The sequence below is a fragment of the Ceratotherium simum genome, chromosome 10 (assembly GCF_057802395.1).
Source record: "Ceratotherium simum simum isolate JZ-2026a chromosome 10, ASM5780239v1, whole genome shotgun sequence".
In the NCBI taxonomy this organism is placed as follows: domain Eukaryota; kingdom Metazoa; phylum Chordata; class Mammalia; order Perissodactyla; family Rhinocerotidae; genus Ceratotherium; species Ceratotherium simum.
Window position 1 is genome coordinate 1,370,780 of NC_141909.1, and position 19,115 is coordinate 1,389,894.

Sequence of the window (19,115 nt, forward strand, 5' to 3'; positions counted from 1 at the left end):
GTTACAACACCAGGACACTAACCCCCACCTGGTGTGTTCCACTGCAAGTCCCCCAGTACTCGAGAAGGAACGCCTCTCCGTTATTCTGTCCAACGGACATGAGAACAGGCAGAAGTGTTTCCAACGATCAAGAAAGGCCTCTGCCCCGGGGCCCGGCCGTGGGTATCGCTGTCTCCACACCCCAGTCTACCGGCCAAACCGTGGAACCTAACTGAGCTTCCTGATGAAGGCTTATGTAACGGCGATACAGGGAAGGGAAAAGGTCTGCCCTGGAGACAGGCCAGCCTCTGCCCCGCTAGCCCGTGTGACCTGGGGCTGGTGGCCTACAGATTCTGGCCTCCCTCTCACTGTCCCTAAGTTGGGGGTTTAAATGACACCACCCACACAGAAGGGCTGCAGGAAACCTGCCCTCACACCCCGATACCTGGGTAAGCAGAACTGTGACCAGAGCATTTCATCCATCTCTGGGGGGAGGCGAGACAATTAAACTGCTCTTCACATGGGGGGCCACTACCTTGTTTACTCCTGGGGAGCTACCGGCCACGTTTTACTGGAAGGAGTATTTTCAAGGAGTATGCAGCACTAAGCGTGGGGAAGAATGAGTAAGGCATTTGGAAACAAACACGGAGAAGGCAGGCGATAGCTCCTGTTTGGGTTTTTAAACCAATCAGTAAAAGGTCCTGCGTCTCACGCTGCGCCAGCGTTAGCGGGTCAGACGTCCAAGCTCCGTCCAGCCCTTCATCCTCCAGACGCTCGGCTGCGCTGGCCTGAGGAGCCTCAGATCCACTGGGGATGTTAATAAGGCTTCTCCCCTCCACCCCTCCCCTGTCTGCACGAGGCTCCTTGGGTGATATTTATAAGGCGGAGGGGACAGGAGGACGCTCCAGCCTCCCTGGAGGTCTGCTCCCCTCAACCCAGGTGAGCTCTGACTCCACCCGTCCGGGCCGGCTCCCGGCTCCTGGAGATCCACTCGCTAGTAAACGCAGGCCTGGAATTCTGAAAAGCCACGACTGCCAGCTGCTTCCAGAACGAAAGCAGAAACTGTCCCCCCGAAACACGACGCGGCGACCAGTCGCGTGCGCACCAGCCCAGCGCGTTTCTTTTCCCTCCTCCTTTCTGTCTCACCGCGTAGAGCTGACGTTGGACGTCAGTCAGCTTCTTTCCCTGAGCCTCATTTTTGAACAAATCAGTAACTTAGGACAATTTTCCCCTTGACTACTTCAAATCACTTTTTTAAACGACAAAATTTGGGGCTGGCCTGGTGGCGTAGCGGTTAAGTTCACCCGCTCCCTTCAGGGGCCTGGGGTTCGAAGGTTCGGATCCCTGGTGTGCACCGAGGCACTGCTTGTCAGGCCATGCTGTGGCGGCGTCCCATATAAAGCAGAGGAAGATGGGCACGGATGTTAGCTCAGGGCCAATCTTCCTCAGCAAAAAAGAGGAGGAGTGGCAACAGATGTTAGCTCAGGGCTAATCTTCCTCACCAAAAAAAAAACCACAAAATTTTCCAGTGAATGCTAATTTCTAAACTACAGCAGAAATGGAAGACAGAGTGGCTCTGGTTTAGGGAGACGGTGGGGAAGCCGGGTCCGCGTGCTGTAAACCTGTCCCCCCACACCCATTCCAGTGTTGGCGTCCTCAGAAATGCGGCCTGGGGAGGTGGCCATGCGAGGACCACGGGAGGGAGAGCAGGTGCCTGTGGTGGAGCACTCGGCCTGGCGGGCGGGACCAGGGCTTGGACAGCTGAGGGAAAACAGGTCACCGACCCTCAGCCCAAGGCTGGGCACCAGGTCAGAGCACCGTTAAGTCTGTGTCACCTGCCATGTGTGCCCTCAGGCTGAAGTGGCACGCAGGGACCGGCCACCCGCTGCATCCCTTCTCCTTCCCCCAAATACAAAACGTGAGAAGCCCCCTCTCTGATTTTGCTAGGCACAAGTGACCTCTGACCCCCACACTTTGAGAACCGAGTCTGTTTCAAACAATGTGGGGGCCTCAGCGCTCCTGGTGGAGCAGCATGACAGCGCCCCGGCCTCGCTCCTCTGCCCAGCAAGTCCTCCCGGCTGACCTCGGCCCGGGCACTGTCCCCTGCGGCCCAGGCTCCTTCACTGCTACCATCGGGAATCCTCACCCGGGTCTGCAGGCAGACGGGACCGAAGGGATGGCGGAGCTCCAGGAGGGCGTGCGCCCTCACCCCTCCAGGGAACGAGGGACGCAGGTAAGAACAGCACATAGCTATGACTTGTCCTGTCATGGTCTCTAAAATCATTTTTATTTTTTTCAGTATTTGCCAAAACAATGGAACTGGCCTTCTTCCCACAGTCCGTGCTGGCTGCCCGTGAACCGCCTCCCTCTGTCACCCGTTTATTACGTTGTTCACGTCTGGCCGCTCCCGCCTGCAGAGGGAACACCAGATGCAAGTCCAAGGTGTCAGAGCCACGGCCCTGACAGCAGGGAGCCGACCGCAGGCCCAGGGAGGCCCACACAGCCCGCCAGATGCAGGGCCAGGCCCTAGGCCAGCCTCCCACAGGACCTTCTCCAGCCACGGCACAGGGCCTGCCCTCCAGTCCCCTAATTGTCACAGCTGGAGCAACAGGAGGATGGGAAAGGCTCCCGCAGCAGAGAAACCTTTTCCACAGGCAGTGGACCAGGAGAAGCAGCAACCCGCCCCGTTTTCTGGGAGCGGCCTGGCCCTGCCTCGCTGTGTTCGTCCCGCCACGCGGGAGACAGCCACGCTCGCATCAACGCGCCGTGGGGGCGACAGCCAGCATCCACGAGTGGTACTCAGCGCCGTTCCGACCACACGTTAGAAGCAAAGCGTGTGCAGGACTTACCCCATGAAGTAAGCAGATGCAGTCCACAGTCGCACACAGAGTGGACGGCTGGCCCACGCTGTGAATTTACACCCGGAGTTTATCTGTTTGGAGGCCACGGGCTGGCCTGGAAGATGCGCTTCACTATAATCTATCTGAGAAGTCGCCTCCCCTAGGGCCACAACACGAGCAGACATGACTCCTGTGGCATGCCCCTGCAGGTCTGCAAAGAAGTCTGAAAAACCTTTGTAAAGCTCTGGTTGATACTGGTTTAAAGCTGGTCGGGCCGCTACATGGACGGACGTGCTGGACGCTGTTCACGGACCAAGCAATTCCAGGTCTTCACACGTCCCCAGCTCCCAGCTCACGGCACCAGCGCGGCGCCCGGGGGACGGCAGGTGTGCTGTCTGGGGAGCAGTCAGCACAGCCTCCGGCAGGCAGCCCGGCCAGGAGGGGCACAGAGGCCTGGCCACGGGTCCACGTGGGCCACAGTGACAGGAACACTTGCTACAGAACCCCCCCGGGGGCGGCCGAGGACATCTGACCTCTGCCCAGTCCGGCCCCTCTCCTCCCCTGCATGTATTGGATTCTGGTGAGCTCTGCACCCTCACCTCCCTCCGAGGGTCCACTCTCAGAGCGGCCGGGGACTTAGGTCAAGACAGGAACCAAACCGCTCTCTTTCTCCGCCCGGCCCATCAAAAAAATAAAACAAAACACAATCAGATACACATACATGATCCTAACTTCTGGACGCAAACCCCCTCGACGAGTTCACAACCCAGGGCAGGAGGTAAGTCACTGAGAAAATGACCAGGGGCACGCGACTTGTCTGACCTGTGGGGGCGGGGGAGACACGGGACAGGGAGGGGGACAGGACAAAGAGGAAGAAGGAGCACCGTGTGCCACCCCTCGGTGAAGGGTCCACATCCCGAGGGAGGAGCAGAAGCCTCTGCAGGTGACACGGTCAGACGCAGGAAAATTTCTGATAAAAACCTATGTCAACCCCTTTGTTAATGAACTAAAACTGGGAGGGCGCAAAGGAAAATCCGTTAACACTCTTCTTTAATTTTTACCCTTCTGTCAACTCCAAAGATCACCTGCCAAATTGGGAGTCGGTCTAGCCAGCTCACTGTGGTGGTTAATGAGCCAAACTATTTAAGAGATACAATCACTCAATTCTACAATTATGTTCTCGTTGATAAATCAAGTACTAATGAGGAGACTTGTCACTTTCGAAACCACGCCATTCTCTGGAAGCAACAGAGCGATGGATGAAATCAAAGAATTATTTCAATTTAAGAACAAAAATCTCATATCCCTTGGAGTAGAAAATCTACTACCCTTGATTGAGTAGAAGTAACAGGAAATCGCTTCTCACAGAACCAACAATTTTATAGAAAAACATTCTCAGATATAATTTTTAATTTAATCTATTTCTTAATAATTTTTTAAATAGTAAAAGAATAAATGTTATAGATTAACTGAAAATAGGAAACTTACTTGAACCAAACAGTCAATTAGCAGAATGGAGTTTCCGGAAGAAAATTTCACATAAAATGCTTTAATTCCTGTTTCTTATAAATGCTCTTAGGAAAAAGCCATGTAACTTCATAACATCATTAAACAAACATCATTTTGAGCTGTATTATTTGAATGTACTGCCAAGCACACATAACTTTTATGATATTCTGTCTCTTATGAAAGAATGACTTGCTCTAAAACAAATACTGGGTTTTCTCCTCTGCAACGATAATCACAACTCTTTTGCTCTCAGACAAGCACATATTAAGCAAAACATGAAGCTCAAATGAATCCTTGCATTCAAGTATTTAACTTTTTTTTTTCTTTTTTTTTTTGGTGAGGAAGATCAACCCTGAGCTAACATCCATCGCCAATCCTCCTCTTTTTGCTGAGGAAGATTGGCCCTGGGCTAACATCCGTGCCCATCTTCCTCTATTTTATATGGGATGCCGCCACGGTATGGCTTGATAAGCGGTGTCAGATCCAAACTTGTGAACCCCGGTCCGCCGAAGCAGAGCATGCGAACTTAACCGCTACACCACAGGTCTGGCCCCTCTGCCTTTATTTTGTTTTATTATTTTTGTGAGGAAGATCAGCCCTGAGCTAACATCCATTGCCAATCCTCCTCTTTTTGCTGAGGAAGATTGCCCTGGACTGACATCCATGCCCATCTTCCTCCACTTTACACATGGGACACCGCCACAGCATGGCTTGGGATGCGGTGCGTAGGTCCACACCCAGGATCCGAACCTACGAACTCCGGGCCACCGGGCTGGCCCCAAGTATTTAACTTTTAATAAAACTTACCATTGCCCATTATTTAAAAGAAAAAAAAACCCTGCCTACCTGGGTACATTTTCCATTAAAATTCAATTAGTGCTTGGATTTCAGTAAGTCTTCTCATGGCCCTGTCTAGATCTTTTTCATTGACTAAAAAAAAGTGTGTTTCCAAAAAAAGCAAGATACACAATATCAAATGCAGAATACACTACTTAAAACTGCCCACGAATTGGTTTCTATTTGGGATGATGAGAAAATTCTGGAAATGGATAGGGGTGATGGTTGCACAACACTCTGAATGTACACCTAAAAATGGCTTCAACAGTAAATTTTATGTTATGTATATTTTATCTCAGTAAAAAGAAAAAGTGCCCATAAAACAACCTATTGCATATTCATTCAATAAATCAGTACATCTTAATAACGTTAAAGATCATCCTGATTTATCTATTATGCAACATCTTCTTCATTTGGCCATATAATTTTAAAACAAATTTATAACTTTATAAAAAAGCAACACAAATAACATATTTCACATTTTAGGTAACGAAATTTGAGGGGCGGCCATGTGCTATTATATAAAATGTTAAGTCACGTCACCCTGTTCACATGCTCCCCGGCGGCCCCCCCTCCTTGGGCCCTGCGTGGGCCAGCCTCTGGGCTCCTCCATTGGCCTCAGTGGCCTAGCCCTCAGGTTTTCTCCGCCCAGAACCATCCCCCCGGCCCCCAGATCCCCAGGACACGGCTCCTGACACCTTCCCAGGGAGGCCATCCCCAACCTTCTCCACCACCCCCACAGGCATCTCACCTCACTCCGTCCACAGCATTTTGTAACACCTCGAGTGCATTGTGCTTACATATTTTCTAACATCTACTGTGAAAATGCAAATGCATCTCGTTGCCCTCTGACTCCTAGTGCGTATAGCAGGTGCTCAATAAACACCTGATGAACCAAACGTTGAGCACCCCAGTGTGTACTAAGCACATCACATGATGGGTTTACCCCCACGTGTATTCTTCAGGGCCAAGAGCCTGCATATTTGATTCCCACTTTACATCAGAGAAATGGTGAAATGAGTTAATGTCAGAAGCGAGGACTAAGAGACTCCAACCACACGACAATCGCTCCAGCTTCTTTATACGCATGTGGCTTTCGGACTTGTATCAAAGTGGGTTATTACTGAAAAAAATGCATGTAAATATAACACTTCATGGTTATCTATATTTTATTTTATTTTATTTTTTTTTTCCCCCAAGGCCCCAGTAGATAGTTGTATGTCATAGCTGCACATCCTTATAGTTGGTGTATGTGGGACACCATACACCATGGCTGGACAAGCGGTGCATCGGTGCGCGCCCAGGATCCGAACCCGGGCCACCAGCAGCGGAGCGCGCGCACCCAACCGCCAAGCCACGGGGCCGGCCCTCGGTTGTCTATATTTTAATGGTTTATCTGTATTTGTCTGAATCTGAACCACCACCTCCATCTACTTTCTAAAGAGAAAAGGTAACTTAAATTATTCCACATGCATATAACTTATCTGTCACTTTCAGATATTTTATCAGATATTTTATCTGAAAGTGACCCATAAATCTGGGTCTGATTTACCCTCAAATCACAGAGCTTCCACATCACCCATCACACCACGACTTCCTCACCCTACTTGGGTGCCTGGGCAGTCTGAGACCTTCTTGAAAAGTCACACAAAAATCTAGCTGACATTCTAACGGCAGAACTTCATCCCTAATCCTTTGCTGAAAATAGGGTGGAGGAAATCCTCTTTTCTCTGAAGGAGGGAGATTATGTAACGCCCCCGGCAGTGGCCGCCTCCTTCCCAGGCAGCCATGACGTCTGTCCAGGAGGAAGGAGGAGCGGTCAGGCCACCCTGGGCGTGGAGCAGGTACGAGGGAGGGAGGGCACCAACCCGCCAACTCAGACTGACATTTCTCCAAATATGAACTTGAGGTTTTTCAGCCAGTGGGTCCCTCAACTTCAGGCTCTCGTGTGCACAGACAGTTCAGACAGGACAATGCTGTGGGGTAGAGAACCCCACTGGGTCCTGTGGCTTTAAACAGTGTCATAACCATTTATGGTTTCTATTTAATGCCGGAACCACTCAGCCTCGTACCTTTAGTCAAAGTGAGTGAAAAGAATCCAGAACTCTTCCAACAATCACCAGAGGCCACACTCCAGACCAAAGATGACCAACGCTTTAGGATCATTTATGATGATGCTCGAAACAGTGTAAGCAAATGTGTAATGAAAGATAACAAGGCTGTGACTATAAAAACACCTAACACGGAAAGGCAGACAGCAGTTGGTCTGGAACTTATGGACAGCCATGAAAACCCGTGAGGCTGCAGACGTGTGGGTGTCCGAGTCTGACCTACCACGGGTGGCTCCCCTCTCCAGAGAGCCGCAGAGATAACAATGTGTCCTTGTTAGTCCAACCAGTATTTCAGGTTCAACTTCCAACCATCACTTTCCGATTCTGCCAAAGGTAAAATGTCCTTGGGCCCAGAGGCAGGCCGCCCAGAACAGGAAGTCCCCCAAACCAATTCCATTTATGAGGAGATCTGGACCATCACACAGCAGCTCCAATTTACTAAGCAGACACGTCCAATCCAGTTATGTGAGGAATACCTCGACATCTGTCCCGTCAACAAGCCAGACGCTGCGTATTTGGATCATAATACAAAACCCAAAACAACACGTGACAGCCCTATCTTAATACCAACCACCGTCCTCCTACCAGCCTCCTGCAGGGGGAAAAACAAGCAAAAAGAAAAGAAAAAGATAGAAATACACAAAATCTTAGATGTGATCAAATCACGGAAACTGTGGCCTATTGTACCTAGCCATGGACCACTCACCTACGTCTGGTTCACAGTTTTAAAAAATAACCCATTCCCACTGAATATTCGAGTCTTCCTAGAGTTTGTGGAATATTTCTGTACTTATTTGATAAAACAGTAAGCAAACAATGTGCTTTTTCCAACTGCCCTCTTTGATGTTCCCCACCTGTCTGAATATTTACAATCTAAATAGTGCCTACTTTAAGAGTACACTACTATGGACGGAATTGTGGCCCCCCCCAAATTCGTATGTTGAAGCCCCAACCGCCAAGGTGACTGCATTCAGAGAAAGGGATTTTAGGAGGTAATTAAGGTTAAATGAGGTCATAATGGTGAGATCCTATCTGACAGGATTGGTGGGCTGATAAGAGGAGGCAGAGAGAGATCATCTGCCTTCTCTCCCCATGTGCACGTAGGAAAGCCCACCAGAGGACAGAGCAAGAAGGCGGCCGTCTGCATCAGGAAGAGGGCCCTCACCAGAACCTGACGGTGCCGGCACCCAGATCTCGGACGTCCAGCCTCTAGGACTGTCAGAAATAAATGTCTGTTGTTTAAGCCACCAGTCTGTGGTATTTTATTATGACAACTGAGCAACTAAGACATAAACATACACAGTGCCTGTCTCAGCTTTACATTTTAGATGCTAGTGCTGAGAAAAACAAACACTTAAGTTTACAGACTCGGCAACAAGCATCTTAGAGAATAATGTCGTAAGCTGACACGTCCATTTTTCGTCATGAGAATGATTCCTTCCTTAGCCACATTCTTAGCATCTATTTCGTCAATAATCAAACGTGTATGTTAACATGACGAGCATTTCAGAAACTCGCTGGCTGGTAACCTCACCTAGTAAGACCCAGGAAAAAGGCATGAAGAAAGAAGACCACGGAAAAATCACCGCAAATGGCACAAAATCGACACGCGGGATCAGGTTCTTACTGGGAAGGCCCTCAAACCCACACCCTTGCCCGCCCACTCCACTCCACACGAGCTCTGACAGCTCAGGCCCCTCATTTCGTTCCACATCCATGGGGACAGAGGACGGAGGCGGGATGAGGTCGCCCCCAAGCAAGCCCTCGAGGAGCAAGTGGATCACGCGGCGGCCTCCCATGGTCCTCTGTCACAGGCTGTGTTACCTAAGAATTGGTAAGCACTGGGTGGAAAGGGCAGTCTTATCACAAAAAGTTTCTATGTCTTCACAGGCACGTGGTGTGCTCATTATCACAGCCTGATAACCATGGGCCACGTCAACAGCGTCCCATCCATCCCTGTGTGATGGACGGCACACGAGGGGACCCTGAAATGAGGACAGGTTCCAATGCAGGAAACATCTGAGGGACGGGGGACTTGAACCGAGTCACATGTGGTCGCCTCAGCAGAGAGACGTGCGGGTTCTGCTCTACCTCTCTGGGGTGACAAAGGGGTGTAAGCTTTATTTTTCATAGGAAAAAATGGACTTGTTGACCCGCTGCCCTATACCAGATTCTGCTCTGGCCCTTCTTTCAACACCTGCAATTCTCAGCACCTCACAGCCTCAAAGGCAAGAAGACCGTTTTTCCCCTGCATTCTACAACCTTTCATCACTAAATCAAAACTAAACACAGCTTTACTCCCAACCCCAAACGCCCCCAAAACACCACCAGGTACCAATGACGTGTGACAGGGAACGATGAGCACGGATACGTATTCACACACAGCCACCAACAAAACTCAATGTATCTGCAATTTCCGAATATGAAAGCAGAGGGTCCAGGGTGACAACGGGACAGAGGCCCGAGGAGGGTGCGAAGAGATGATGGCGATGAGCTCTAATCCCCGTACCTCACGTTGCAGGGCGCCAGCGAACACAGACTCCAGCTCACCCCTGGTCCATAAACTCCGCCTCCGCGTCCCCCAGAAAGGCTACGACGATGTGCAGGTGGGCTGCTCCCCCACAGCTGACCTAACCCCAACCTCAGGAGAGGAAAGAAGGGCCATGCTTGCGTTCACCGACCATATAAAAGGGGCAGAAGGATTTTCATGCCGTGATCAGCCTGGTGAACTGCGAGTGAACAGGATGCTCCCGACTATTATCCAAGGACAACAGCATAAACCGGGGCTGACTGGGCAAGCGGCACACAATCCGCTCGGCCGCAGACAAACCCTACGCAGGACGCAAACCACAGCGGACAGGACGAGGGCCAGTCCGCCGCAGCTGCCGCGTGGCTGTGCAGGAGGCATTTTTCTTGTGCGGAGTGGAGACAGCACTCCTCCACAGAGCTGTTGAGATTAAGGGAGAGGGGATGCGTGAACCCTTGCAGAGGACCCAGCACCACCGACACCAATGGACGACAGGTCCCCTCTTCCCCTGAACCAGCACCAAGACGCCCAGCTGCTCCAGCAGGAGCCTGAGGCACGGGACCACCGCCTTCCACAGCAGCCCTGCTCTTCGCTCCTTTCTTGGGGGCCAGGAGAGAGCGGACGAGGAGACTAATGACAGAGATGCCATGTCTGCCAGGCTACACATTCTTCCTGTCTCTGCTGAAGACGTAATTTACCGGCCTTTGGCCAAAGAGCCTTTTCCACGCGTAACAAATCTTCTCTTGAAATTCTTTTCTTATCTTCTAAACCAGGAACAATGATCTTACTTTCATTCCCTTTCTGAGCCAGAAAAGGTTACCTTTGTCACAAGGTACACAAGAAAGCGAGACATTTTTCCAGCCCTTTAGGATGCGCAGATTATTTTCACGTACATTAGTCCACTAGGCCCTCACGACCCAGGGAAGCAGAGGCAAGAAGTCCATTAGTGTCATGTTACAGCTGCCCCCGGGGGTGAAGTGAACGGCCCAGAGCAGGGCTGGGTCAGCGGCAGGGCTGCGTCCAGGAGGCTGCTGGGCCCGACCTGGATCCCGGCAGGCAGACCCTCAGATAGGGTCTGGTTAACTCTGGCTCACCACTACAGGATCCGACACCACACAGCAGAAGTAAAACAAGTGGACGTGAGACACTTCCTGCCAGTGGCAGCCTGTCTTTGTCAACGTTTTCTACGTGCAAAATACACAAAATGGACTGTGCAAATCTCTCAGTGGACCACCAAGCCTGAGAGCAGCCCACCGATGCCGCCAGCTCTGTGGTGGGGCCATGGAGAGTCTGATACCAGGAACGCCTGGCATAACGCTGCCTCCAGGACAAAGGGACTTATTCTATGGTCTCAACTGTAAACCTTTTAATAAGCCTCCAAGAAGTGCTCTGGTCCTGAAACCCACAAAAGACAGAATGAAAACCACAGAAAAACGGGAAACATTCTGCCGACAGACAATCAGGATGCCGGAGGTGGTTACTTAACATATTCAGAGTAAGAACATGAAAATACACTGTCCAGGTCAGCTTTCTCCCTAGAGAACGACCAACTCGATCCAGTTCAGAGGGACGGAAAAGTCAAGAAAGGCCGTGGTGAGTAAGTGTAAACACATTACTAACAAATTCCTCATTGTAAACACAGAAGTATATGATTGCTATTCACGGAAAATGAGCTCCTTCCCACTCCACTTAAATAGGTGGACAAAATATGTAAAGGACCGGTTTGAGGAGGCAGCCAACGATGGCCTTGACAAGGAGCTCACGTTTGTTTGTCTGGCTTAGCCCAGGGTACAAAGGGGAGCTGACACAGGTCGAGACCTAACATCCCCCCCCCCGACTCTCAGGCCACCTTTCCTGTCCGGCACGCCCGCAGGCTGCGCCCACTCCCCTCCAGTGCATACCGCTAACCGGGCCTCCTCTGCTCTCACTCTCGCACCCACGGTCACGTCCACACTAACCAAGGACACACCGCCTCCCGCAGAAGCACAGGGCAGGTGAGGCTCAGAGCAAACCTGAAAAACGACGTGGACAGTTTGGTTTAGGCTCCTGAGCGTCCACCAAACCTGAGAGCCTGTATCCTTCCTCGGGGGGGTGGGGAGGTCACAAACTCAAACAAGAGAGCTGGCCCGAGGCTCAGGTGCAGCGACAGAGGACGCTGCGGGACAGTGCTGAACTCCCCGTAAACGGGCGCTCGCCTCCCAGCAGTGGTCACGGGGAAGCCTCCAGAGTGGCACTGCCAGATCCTCCCATTTCTGAAAAAGTGGGGAAATCTGGATGTTTATGTGCACTCACCTGTATTTAAATGTTGGCAAGAAATTCAAATAGTTTTGAAGGCACTGAGCAGGCCGACACAACCACATCAGAGGGCCAGCTTCCCACCTGTGTTCTCGGACAAGGGTCCTCAACCTTAACAAGGGCAGGTACTCCCCTGACAATCTAACAAAACCTGGGAGACCCCTGCCCAGCAGGCAGAAAGCATACATGCAGAAAGTTTTGCACACTGTTCCAAGGGAGCTCAGGCCCGTGCGGGACCAGCTGAGAAAGCCTGTTCTCGACGAGGCCCCGGGAGAGGGGCACTGTTGCTCTCTCTCCTTTCCAGGCCCTGGGGCCTAAGGAAGGGATGCAAGGACAGAGGAAACATCTCAGTGACCCCAGTTATCAGAGGATCAGAAAGAGCGCTGCATCAGAGCCCAGGGAAATGCTTCACACAGGAGCCATGAACCAAGTCAGGCCGCCCATCGGAGGGTGGGGACCACAAGCTGTGACCTGGGGACCTCACTTCCTCCACTTGAGTGTTTATTAAGTGAGGGGGTTGGACCAGAAGCCTTCCCTGTCCATTCCTACACGTCCATGACTCTCTGAAATGCACCAAGGAAAGAGAATCCACAAGTTTGAGGTAACATTAAACATGATTTTAAGGCCAGCCCCGTGGCTTAGCGGTTGAGTGTGCAGCTCCGCTGCTGGCGGCCCGGGTTCAGATCCCGGGCGCACACCAACGCACCGCTTCTCCAGCCATGCTGAGGCCGCATCCCACATACAGCAACTAGAAGGATGTGCAGCTATGACATACAACTATCTACTGGGGCTATGAGGGAAAAAAAATAAACAAATAAAACATGATTTTAATGGACTGTCACGAATCCCTAAAGTCCTGGAAGTACCATGAGGTTTCCTAGGGCGACTTCTTCAAGATTCTCATTAACAACAACGATAAGAGGCACACACATGTTTACGGAGCACCGACTCTGGCCCAGGAACTGTTCCAGGCATACGGGGAGAAGCCGGGACATGGAAGGAACTGTGGGATCCACGGACACAGGGAAGGCATCTGGGGTCTTCTCCCCAGCACAGGAGACGGGAGGGGGCACCAGCATCCCGCCCCAGGGGTGACCCGAGAAGGGGCCTCGGGCGGCTACTGCACAGCCTTTCTCTCGGCCTGGGACAACCTGCCGGACCCCCGCGTGGCCGACCCCTCATCCCTTCTCGCCACCGCTCAGCGAGGCCCGAGGACCCGGCTCCACTCCAGTGACCCCGAACACTCTAACGTGTGTCTATGTGATCCGTTTCCTGCCTGGCTCCCCACCTGAAGGTAAGCGCCACAGGGACGGGGACTTGGTGTCTTCTTCCTGTTTGGCTCACGGGCGCACACGGGGTGCATGCTGTGAGTATATGAAACACTGAGGCACTGAGGTCCAGCATGAGGGCAGAGAGGCGACTGTTGGCCGGGGCCACCTCGGAGATGATGGAGACAGTGATGAGAGTGCCCACCTGAGTGAGAAGAGATGCGAAAGGAGGACAGAGAGGTGTCAGCCACATTAAAGACATTTAGGAGAAGGAGACAGAAGTGGGTGACAGCAGGAGGGGAGTTTGGGGTCAAGACAGTTTGTTCTTTAAGAAAAGGCAATCTCAAGAGTGGACTGCGTGCCCCGGGACTAGATGAAATGACCCTAAAGAGGGAGGCACTGAGGATTCAGGAGAAAGAGGGATGGGGGAGACCCAGGGCCCAAGCCTTTATCAGAACGGGGTCCCTGCCCCAAACCCGAAGAGGCAGGAGCGTACACAGGGAAGGGCTGGTGGGGTGCGTGGGAGAGGGGCGTCCTGTCTGATGACTGCTGCTCCCTCCATGACCCACGAGGAGAGGTCACCGGCTCCACATGAGGAGGAGGAAGGGGCTTGAGAGGTCTGAGAAAGGAGAGATGCAGTCTCCTTGAGAAGTGCAGGCTGCCCAGCAGCATTAAGGCCACGTTTCAAAGGAGACTGAGCACCTAGCTACGAGAACACCAGGGAGGCACATTAACCAGCTCCATTTCAAGACGGGGAAACCAAGCATGAAGACGTTGGCCAGTGCCCCCAAGGTCTCCCGGTCATCGGCCGAGGCACGGGCTGAACCCGAGCCTGCTGGACTCTGAGGCTGAACTTCTGACGTCCGCGATCTACTAATTTGTTTTTCTCAGACACCAGCATCCAAGTAAAAGCAAAAACAATCCTTGTTCAATCTTGTTGAATGTCTACTGCGGTACAAGTTGCTTTCCATTGATTTTCACTGCTAATAAATAGCATTTTTGCCTGCATTTAACTTGGTTATAAAAGCATTTATAAGTCTGGGACTTGGGGATCCAATCCTCTTCTTAACCCTATTTCTATCGGAACATGTGGTCCAAGCACCAAGGAACAATCTGTATTGAGGCTTTGGAGCCCGGCACGTCTGCAAACAGAGGACTTCCTGTGTGGTCCAGCAGCAAGGTATGCCCCTCAGTGCATTCAGGCAGTTTTAACCAAGTGTAAACTGAGGACAGTGTTCTCATCCCTAGAAATTTAATGACTGTGGCAAAACCCAATAATACAAACTCCTTTTCCCAGTGTTATTAAATGTACCCTCTGGCAGGAAATAAAAGCATCTCAAGATCCCCTGTTCCTAATAAGCAGACATTAAACAGGGTCTGAAGAACAATGGAAGGAGTTAATGTAATAGCTAGAACATAAAGGCTAAATTATACATCTAGGCAGACTGCTTTAAAACGTCCAGGTACGGGGCCTGGTAGACTTGTGTGTGAACACTTTACGAGGCCACACTGCAGCCCTGCTCCGTGGGCCGGAGGGGGACCAGCTGTTAGTCTTGGCTAACTCGCCCAGGGCTCACCTACTTCAAACCCATGAAGGTCTCAGTGGTTAGAGCTCCCGCGATGTAGACTGCAGGGGCTGGACAACAGGCAGGCTCTACTGCACCGTCTGATGCTGGACTAGCAGACACAACTCCAAAACCATGCAGCATTTTAAGTTTTTAAAACAAAGACTGGAATAATTGAGTCAAACTAATAAATCCGCCTTTTACAACAGGCACCGCAGGTGGACACTGACGTTCACGTCACAAACCAACAAAAAACAGACAGCAGCAGCACATGTTCGTGCACGTACGCGGCTGAACCTCCTGGAAGGTTCACGGCGCTCTAATATAGCCATGCCGAAAGCTCTCCAGGGACGAAAAAGATCTGTTTTTCCTTTATAAAGAAAATCCCAATGTAACAAACAGTTTGCTCAAAAACAAATATCTACTGTCAGCCAGGAAAACCTTCAGATTTGCAGAAGTCTAATATCTTAAAATGTAAGACACATAGAAAGCAAAAACCTATCCTGGCCTGGGATGCTTACCCGTAAATAAGTTTTATGCCCAAATGTGGCCTGCAGACTTTCTGCCCGGCCTGCAGGATTTTAGCACACCTTGCTTTAAAGTCTTCCAATGCCATCTGAGCCCCACACACGCTGAATAGCAGGGCGCCCAGGTTATCCTTGAACGCATCCTAGGGCCCTGCTGGCCAGGACTGGCCCGCAGTCAACCAACAGAACGGCTCGCTGACTCCAGCCAACCCACCCAGCAACTACATTACCTTAACAGCAAGTCATCACGAATTCCCAGAGCACTTCCTGGGGCCAGGCACCATCTGAGCTCCTGACCTGTGCTAACTCATTTAATCCTCACAGTAACAACCCTATGAAATGGGTAAGACTGTTATTCTCTGACGAGAAAACCAAGGCAGAGACAAAGCTGAGCCATGTGCCCAAGGTCACCCAGCTAAAAGGTGGGCAGGCCGGGGTCACAGGCAGGCAGGCAGGCAGGCAGGCAGGCACCCGGAGAATCTCCAGGTCACCCGTGGGCTCCACTGGTTTCTGTAAGAACTTAAACTACCTCGGCCTAGTTTCCAACCTCACATCTCTAACACAGAGATGACACTAGCTCTCCATCCACTTTGCTAAAAAATATTTTTTTTAAGTAGGTCGAACTACCTCATGATACACAAGCCACTTCATGGTAGATAAGCACTGTGCCATTTATGAACACAAAATATCCCCACACGCTTATGTCCATCCAAACCCCAAACAATCACAAATACAAGCTTTGGAGAACATACGGCCTAACCCGGAAGAGAACGCTCCCATTCATCTGCCTATTCGCTGGAAGAAACCCAGAATAAAATACCCATAGCAATGTTTTCCAAGGACTTCTTTATCTTCTGGCAACTCTCATGCATCAGAGGGAGCTGAAAAGTCATCTTTGTCCCAGAAATTCTGACTCTGTGAACACCAGAAGGGGACAGGGTACAAGTCGTCCACTCATTTTTATAGAATAAGTCACGCAAGGAAACCACGAGGAAACATAAATATTCAATCCTACACTCTTTTCTTCCCACTAGCTAAAGGAAATATAATTTGGTCCTATGTATTAAAAGATAACCAAATTACAAGAAAACAGAGCATGACTGTTTCTGGAAAAAGTCAAATTAGTTTAATAGCATAGACATGAGTTTAATACCATAGAAATGAATGGTTTTGTATGTAAATGTGATGAAGCAGCCTAAGGCTCAGATTGAGAAAAAAAAAAAGATGTGGAATGAGAAAAACAGAAATAATAGTCTCCCGTAACCTGCATTCCAGGGACATTACCAAACAACCCATATGTTGAGAAAGTTCATTAAAGAATATTTACCACTTAGGTTAGACAGAAAATTTGATTTCCTAAGTCTAATAACATGGTAAAAGGGAATTTAAAAATGTAAACTACACTGAAATTTACATAGACTGATGTGACACACAACAGCAGAAGGCCTGCAGGAAGGAAGGGAGGAAAAAGCAGCAGAAACTACGGACACGCGTCTGCGGCTCCCAGGATGGAGGAGTCAGGAACTGGGGGACAGGTCGGACCCGCCGGGCAGTGAGCCTCGGCAGCAGAGGGAAGACGGCCCATCCACCCTTCACCTCTCCTGGAGACGGACCGCACGTGACTTCTCACAATTCAACCCTCTTTTCTATCACAGTGTCAGAGCTGGAAGAGAACGCAAATGCGTGGAAAAACAGTGAGCACTTTTAAGTAAACGCTAGCTCCACCGCCCTTTCCCACCTTCCCTTTGAGGGGACCGAGGCAGGGACCCCCACCTCCGGGGGACACAGCTGAGAACAGAAGCCCCTGCCCAACACAGCATTTCTCCTGCCTATCTGGTGACCTCCTGTCACTGCGATTGGGTTTTCCAGAACTTATTCCTGGAGAGAACCAAAGGTGTCACCCCATGTTTCCCACCGACGTTAGATATGGACTTGGGGCTCCGGGATCGGTGGGGGCGTCAGACCCTCTCCCGCCCCTCCAGAACCAGAGTTCTCGCCCCGAGACGTAAGGCGGGCTGACCCCCCAGGGGTACGCCGGGGCGCACACGCCCCTGGGCTCCCGAGTCCTGTGGTGAGTGAGCGCGTTCCGGAAAAAGGCACTGACTTGGGTTCCCCCTGGGTGAACACTTTCATCCCGGCCGAGGCCTCCTCCTCCAAGAGAGCTCACAAACGCGCAACACTGCCTAAGGCCCCTCCTGGACCAGAAGAAACCAGGTTCCCGTAATCACGCCCTCCCTGGTTGAAACCCGGCGCGTGCACCCGGCAGACCCGTGACCGACCGGCCGGGGACAAGGAGCCTCCTGCTGGAGAAGCGGGCCGGACCCGGCGCGCTCCGACCCACACACCCTCCACGCCCGTGCCGGCGGCCCCCCGCCCCGCGGTACACAGACCAGCTCCCCCTGCCCCCCGACCGCACCCCCCACCCCCGAGAGGCCCCGACACCCCGCCTGATCCCACCGGTCACTTCCAGGAAGAAGAGACTCCAAACTTCACTTCTGAGCCACCGGCGGTGCCACAAACAAGCAACATCGCCGCCTTTCCTGCACAAATACCCCTCCCGGAGCCGGTCCGCGCGCAAACCACCGCGAAGGCCGGACCCGGGCCCCCGGCCCGGCCCTGCGCCGGCCCCAGAGTCCCCGCGCGCCGACAGCTCCATCCTCGCCGGCCCCGGGCGGCGGAGCCCCAGGCCCGCGGGGACTCGGCCGGCGGCGACATCTGGTCCCGGTCCCCGTCCCCGTCCGGCCCGCGGGCGGCACTCACGTATCTGCGCACGAGCGTCCGCACGAGGCTGCAGTCCATGGCTCCTCCGGCCGCGCCCGCCCGCCGCGCTCAGCGCCCCCGCGCCCGGCTCGGCGCGCCCATGGGCCCGGGACGCTCACGGCCGGGGCACGCGGGGCGGTGCGGGGGGCGGCCGCGGGCCCTCCGCGCTCATGCCCGGCCCGGCCCGGCCCGAGGCGGCTGGTGCGGGGCGCCTGCTCGGCCCAGGTGGGCGCCGGGCGGCGGGGCTGCGGGCGGGCGCGCGGCGACCGGCCGACCTGCTCCTGCGCTGCGCTCAGCTCCGCGCTCCGCGCTGCTCTGTTCCGCTCTCCGCCGCCCGCTCACCCTCCTCCGCCGCCCGGTCCCGGCGCGCACGTCACCGGCGCGAGTGAGCATGCGCCCTGCCCGCGCGCCCGGCACCCCGCCCAGCACCCCGCGCCGCCGCCTCCCTCCCCTCCCTCCCCTCCCTCCCCTCCCCATCCCCCCCGGAGCCGGCAGAGGACAGACCCCCGGGCGGGGGCGGGGGCGGGGGCGGCTCGCTGTTGCTTCTGCCGCCCTCCCCGGGAGGCGACCGTGCGCCCACGTGGGGAGCCGGGGCCGGGGGCTGTGCGCCTTGCGAAGCGTCGGCCGGCGTCCCGGGCCCCCAGCGCTCCGGCCGGAAACTTCTGTCTCCCCGGAAGGCCGGATGGCGGCCCGAGATCGCGGGGGCGGGGAGCGGGGCCCGGGGGCCGGCCCCCACGCGCGGCGCCTCTGCTCTTCGGGGAGCGGGGCGGAGCGGAGCCTCAGGGGCTGCCCGGGGTCGCGCAGCCCCTCTGCGCTGGGGCAAAGTGAGCACAGGGTCCCCCACCTGGGGTCCTTGCTCCTCTCCAAACCCCGCCAGCTCCCTAGCCCTGGGCCTCT

General features: G+C 53.1%; 1 protein-coding gene across 8 annotated transcripts in view; it reads right to left on the bottom strand.

Moving 5' to 3' along the window:
* ATP11A (ATPase phospholipid transporting 11A) overlaps positions 1–18,514 on the bottom strand; it is a 167,538-nt gene extending 149,024 nt beyond the window's left edge. For 6 of the 8 annotated variants that reach the window (XM_087435833.1, XM_087435838.1, XM_087435834.1 and 3 more), the window contains exon 1: positions 18,219–18,511. In XM_087435833.1, the coding sequence (XP_087291959.1) occupies positions 18,219–18,257 (39 nt within the window). In that variant the 5' untranslated portion in view covers positions 18,258–18,511. Of the gene's footprint in view, positions 1–18,218 lie in introns of all 8 variants that reach the window. The other 2 variants (XM_087435832.1, XM_014781875.2) reach the window with 2 other exon arrangements.
* Positions 18,515–19,115: the final 601 nt, after the last annotated feature.